Source organism: Lactuca sativa, chromosome 4 (assembly GCF_002870075.4).
Source record: "Lactuca sativa cultivar Salinas chromosome 4, Lsat_Salinas_v11, whole genome shotgun sequence".
NCBI classification, from domain to species: domain Eukaryota; kingdom Viridiplantae; phylum Streptophyta; class Magnoliopsida; order Asterales; family Asteraceae; genus Lactuca; species Lactuca sativa.
This window is the reverse complement of record NC_056626.2, coordinates 331,026,441-331,032,170: the sequence shown is the minus strand read 5'-3', so window position 1 is coordinate 331,032,170 and position 5,730 is coordinate 331,026,441. Positions and strand designations below refer to the sequence as shown.

The 5,730-nt window shown below is 40.7% G+C and overlaps 1 protein-coding gene and 1 non-coding gene across 2 annotated transcripts; one reads left to right on the top strand and one right to left on the bottom strand.

Annotated features, from left to right (window-relative positions):
- Positions 1-2,628: 2,628 nt before the first annotated feature.
- LOC111901886 (uncharacterized) lies at positions 2,629-3,346 on the bottom strand. The gene is made up of 2 exons (XM_023897743.2): positions 2,795-3,346; positions 2,629-2,694 (listed from the first exon to the last, which is right to left on the bottom strand). Exons 1-2 carry the CDS (start codon positions 3,344-3,346, stop codon positions 2,629-2,631), a joined length of 618 nt encoding a protein of 205 aa, XP_023753511.2.
- A 722-nt stretch (positions 3,347-4,068) lies between these two features.
- LOC111901907 (small nucleolar RNA R71) lies at positions 4,069-4,175 on the top strand. The gene has a single exon (XR_002853633.1). It is a non-coding gene; the product is annotated as a small nucleolar RNA R71 (small nucleolar RNA).
- The last annotated feature ends 1,555 nt before the right edge of the window (positions 4,176-5,730 follow it).

Here is a 5,730-nt window from a genome sequence, read left to right as displayed (position 1 = left end):
CTTCAATAATCCTGGCCCGTTGGAAAAGAATTGGATTGAATGGAGGCGTAGGAATCATTGTCATAAAGTTCCATGCACCACGGGTCATCAACCCAAACAAGTTGGCTAGCCGGGTGACAAACATACCACCATTAATTCGAGAAGTTTTGCGATCCTTGACCGCACCCTCCGATAGATATGAAGCCAAACACCATGGAATATTGAAAAAAATGTCGGGTGTGATAATGCTCCATAAATAGAAGACATCAAGGTTAGAAACCTTGTCATCATCCTTCCTTTGGTTAATAGTGGATGAAATGAGACGATGAATAAGGCAGTGTGTAGGCGATCGAATGTTCCCCTCTTGCGCCGATTTTGGAATGTAAACTTTGTTGCCAATCGTGTTCCACCACCTCGTGTTCGTAACTCCATCGGGAAACACCATGTAGGATTGCTCCACAAAGGCCCGAAAGATATATGTTGAGACCAAGGGCTGGTCATAAATTCCCAATCGACAGGCAAGGTCGAGCATAGAACATTGATGAAATTCACCCCCAAGGCAGAAACTGAAACTTGTTGGGTGATAACAATCCACTCCCCCCGTGAAAGATACTATGGAGAAGAACTCTAGGCATAGCTCCAAATACACCGGCTCTTGAATTCGAAAGACCCGGCTCCACCCCTCACAAATCATCGTTTCTCCTTTGTGGGTAAACTCCTTTAAAAGATAAGGAGCTAACTCCTCTTCATAGCGTACATTTTGCAACCAATCCCAGTCTATCCTATTGGGCACGTATATTTCCTTCTTCCTTATGTCGGCTAACTTCTTCTTCCACTTCCACATTGTTGAAGCGGACTCAATTTGTGGGAAATTCAACCAAGGAAAGTCCCCTTGGTGTCCCCCAGAACTTTGCCCCCTGCTGAACATTCTTTCTGCAAAACAAAGATACAAAACCCAGAAACATAGATTATAGTTAAAAGACGTCATGCACATGTTCCCCGACTCGACTCGTCGAGTCCATGTACGACTCGGCGAGTCGCAAGAAGTGCACGAGTCAGTCGGCGGGTCGGTCTAAATTGGACCAGGAAATCTCAAAATTTCTTCCAGGGTTTTGTCTAGACATATGTATATAAGGTAGGCAAGAATAAACATGCAAAACATCATAATTCATGAAAAATCGAAACCCTAGAAATTTAATAATTTTCAAAATCGGTTTTTTCTATGCAATTTCCATCATAGATAGCCTTAGAATCATGCTTTTAACAGAAAGGAGGAAGAAATTTTTTACCTTTTTGTGATGGAACTTGAAAAAAATTGAAGAACAATGAAGAGGAAGATGAATGCTTGAGAGGGAATTGAGAGAGAGGCGCACGACGAGTGTGTGTAAAAACTGATTCTTTTAGGGTTAAAACCCTAGTTACCAGTTGTAAAAGTAATTATTTTTATTATTTTTTTCTGTGAATAATACCGACTCGTCGAGTCTGGTCGCGATGCCATTTTTTTTCTGAAATCAATATGTACTCGTCGAATCATGGGCAGACTCGGCGAGTCTCTTGCAAACAATTCAAAAAAATTTTAAAATTCTTGTCATTTATTATGGAAAAGAAAATTTATATCACCCCACACTTAGTCCATACGCACTCTCAAGTAGACATGTCCGATGATTTGGAAGATTAAAATTCTAAAAAAAACAAAAAAATTTCAAACAAACTCAAAAAGGTAAAAGAAAGCAAACTCTAAACAACGGGTTGCCTCCCGCCAAGCGCTTCTTTTTAAGGAGTCGTTAGCTGGACTCCTTCCCGTCTACGTCTCGTCATCTTCCAGCATTGGGAATGCACGCCTAGTCTCTTGTGGTTTGTACTTCGTTTTGTAAGCGTGAATCTTCTTTTTGTAAGCCCGTTTTGCTTCCTCTCTCTTCTTTTTCATAACATCATTCTCAGCTGCTTGGGCTTCCATTCTCCTCTTTTTCTTCTTCACCCCATTCGTTTTCACCTTCTTTTGCACTTCTTTTCCTTCAAACTGAATTACTTCGTATTTTGTGAAGGTGCGTGCTCTAGGTTTAGTAATGGATGGTTGATCAGCTTTCACATTCCTTTCTTTTGCCTCCCCTTCTTTTTTTGTGCTCACCCCATCTTCAAGTGTAATTGCATTAAGACATGCTATATAGGCGTGTTGAACTTCCGTATCCATGTCTTCTTTTTCTTTTTATTCTCCTAAAGAATGAGGAAAAATATCCAAATCCGGACTATACAGAGGACTAGCAACAAACAGATCTAAATCGCCCAAGTTGTTATCAAATTCGACTGGACTCGTCGAGTCCAGTAAAGTGACTCGGCGAGTCTGATCGTATTCCATCATTTCTTGGGTGTTTTCTGAGTCGGCTCCTTCCAGTAGCTTTTCTAACTCCTCCAAGTCCTTGTTAGCATCTCCATCCTCTCCAGAATATAGCAGAAACTTGCTTGGATCTTCTTTTTGCAAAAGTGCAATCTCTTTCTGTAGTATCTCATCCTCCAAATGGATAAATGAGATTTCTTCCTTTATTTCCTCTTCTTTCTTGGCTTTTGGTACAGCTCTAAACATTATGGATTCGTCACCTACCCTTAATGTTAGTGTAGACTCACATACATCAATTAAGGCACATGCGGTGTTCAAAAATGATCTCCCCAAAATGATTGGAATTTTGGGGTCTTTTTCCATGGCAACCACCACAAAGTCTACCGGAAATATAAACTTGTCAACTTTAATAAGGAGATCCTCACAAACGCCTTGTGGATGAATTATTGTCTTGTCTGCCAAATGGATCTTCATATTTACCGGTCTTGGCTCTGGTAAATTCAACCTTTTAAAGAAAGAGAAAGGCATCAGATTGATGCTTGCACCCGAGTCGGTCAATGCTTGGGTGACAACCTCATTACCAAACTGGCATAGAATTATAATATTCCCCGGATCGCCTTTCTTTTCGGGTATCTCACCCAATAGTATCTCCGCGACTTCAGCCAAATCTTTCCTAGCAGCAAAAAGACCTTTTAGCAAGTTGAAGTATTTGGGTGTCTGGAGCATCGTTTCCACAAATGGCACATTAACTTGTAGGGCTTTAACATGCCTCATGAAGGTTTTATATGCTTCAACTTTTTCCGCAGGCATGGCTTTAATTGGGTATGGCAAAGGAGGATTATATGGCTTTAAAGGACTGACAGTTTTATCATTCACGCATGTACTCGTCGATTCCACTAGAGGGACTCGGCGAGTCAGATCGGGTTTTGCTGGAGCCGACTCTTCTGCCCTTTCTGTCTTCCTTTTGGAGATTCTCAGTGTATCTGTGAATATTTCTTCCTTGCTGGAGGTCACTACACTCACATTCTCCATTCTTGGATTGGTTTCGGTATTACTTGGAAGTTGACCCGGTCTTCTTTCGTTCACTTGGTGTGCAAGCTAACCCAGCTGTTTCTCAATGTTGAGGATGGATGCCTGCTGATTCCTTAGCATGTTTCCGGTCTCATGTATTGCAGCCTCGTGATCCTTGTGTCTCTTTTCGGACGCGGCTATGAATCTAGTGAACATTTCTTCCAAATCAGCTTTCTTTTCTACCGGTTCTTCTCTTTGATATAGTCCCCTCTCCTTCTGCTTGTATTTTTCCTCCTTAGCCTTCTTATACTCTTCGTATGGGAGCCATTCCTTCTTAGGTTTTTCGCCAATTTCCGTCGTATCGATCGCCACTTGAATAGAAGACTTGAGCTTTCTTATTTCCATTCTCATCCAAATCACAATCCTTTGTTAGATGGGGCCCTCTACAATTTTCACATCCCACCCTCATAGCATGGATTGTTTGATCCATTTTTGTCATTCTTCTATCAAGACTATCAAGCTTAGCTATCACCGCCGCTATGCTATCATTTGCCGCGTTCACTACTCCCCGACTTACTTCGTTTCTTGGATTGTGGTATTCTCTAGAGTGCTTAGACAATTCTTCAATTAGCTCCTTGATTACTGGGGGCGCCTTCTTCGTGAGCGGACCTTGAGAATCGGGTAATTGCCTTGTGGTGACATTGACTCCATCGTAGAAAATGGAGACCTCTTGTTGGCTATTAAGGTCGCGATGTGGGAAATTTCTAAGCAAACTCTTGTACCTTTCCCATGCTTCATATAGAGATTCTCCGGGCTGTTGCTCGAAGTTGGCAATTGCTTTCTTTAGCTTGGCTATTTTGGAGGGTGGACAAAAGTGATCTATGAACTCCTCTTTCATCTTGGCCCATGTGGTGACTGATCCAGGAGGAAGTGACTTTAGCCAATCCTTTGCAGCTCCTTTGAACGTGACTGGGAGCATGCGAAGAAGTTGGGTCTCGCGAGGGACATTCGGTACATTGAAGTAGTCGGCCACATCATTCACTTCGTCCAAGTGCTTGTAGGCGTCTTCGTGATCCTTCCCATAAAAAGGAATCTCCTTGAGTTGAGCGAGAATATGGCCTTTTAGTTCGAAAGTGGCGGTTGCGGGAATTGCGGGCTGCACAAGTCCCGGGCCGGTGTCATCGCGCATCCTCTTTTTCCATTCCCCCATGGGGACTTCATCGATATTAGCCATAGTGATGATTAAATCGTCTTCAAAATCGGAGTCGTGCTCGAATGTGAGTTCTTCTTCTTCCTCGGTCTCGTATTCGATATCTTCTTGAATTGGGTCTTCAATAGTCAAAGAGGCACTGGATGCTCCGGATTTGCTGCTCTTCTTCTTGCTGAAAACGGACTTGAGGTTTTTGAGTGGCGAGTTCTTTGAAGATGCGGATTCTACAACGGCTTTGCCATTGCTCTTCCTTAGTGCGGATTCCGGGTCTTCAAGAGGGGGGACCAGAGGTGTATCAGATCCTCGGTTCATGAAACAACTGTAAACAAAATAGAAAACGCGTAAAAGGAACAAAAATAAAATAAAATATTAAAACTGAAACAGCGATGTACTTGCCGAGTCGGCACGAGTGCACTCGGCGAGTTCAAGGCAAAAACAGAAAAAAAAATTCTAGTTACTCTAAAAACGGAATTTTATTAAAACTAATTCTATTTACTGAATTGCTTCTTGAATAACTTTGTGTGAGATAAATCCCACACAAGGGATTGATTAAATTAGAATTTAATGTTAATTTTTAGAACTGTTCCCCGACAACGGCGCCAAAAACTTGATGTGTGCAAACTCACTTAGTTTTAAACCTACTTTTAATTATCAAATAACACACAAAAGGCAGTGAACCTATCAATTGTGGTATAGTTAAATAAGCAGGGTATCGATCACAGGGAACGGCAAATTAAAATTAAAAACTAATTTTATCTAAGTTAATTAATAAGTAGGGGTTTTATCTAGTTTTACAAGACTAGAAACTTACTAACTATTACTTACTTAAAAACTAGAAAACAAAATACTAACTAGATTCAATAAATGGAAGGGAACTTCTGTTTAGTTCATCTTAGTTGATTCTATGGTTGATTTCAAGGTAATGGTGCAATGGATTAATTCTTTCGTTGGTTACCGATTCAAGTGATTAGATTCGCATTCACTACACTAATCCTTAGCAAATAAACTAACTTAAACAGTGGTCAGTTGTCTAATTTAATTAGATTTACTAGATTAATTATTAGGGTTAATTTATACTTGCAATAGTTAACTAATTTAATCTTTTAATTAACTTCTTGTTGATGGTCATCACACAAGCTTGCACATGAATTTACTCAATTTTCTTATTAATTCTAGTTTCATATTCATTAATCCT

Bases quoted from the DNA above. Each gene is read 5' to 3' on its own strand.
- LOC111901886 (XM_023897743.2), bottom strand. From the start codon at position 3,346: ATGGAGAATGTGAGTGTAGTGACCTCCAGCAAGGAAGAAATATTCACA. The intron at 2,695-2,794 runs GTAAATATGAAG...TATTTCCGGTAG, and splicing joins ATTTACCAGAGCCAAGACCG to ACTTTGTGGTGGTTGCCATG.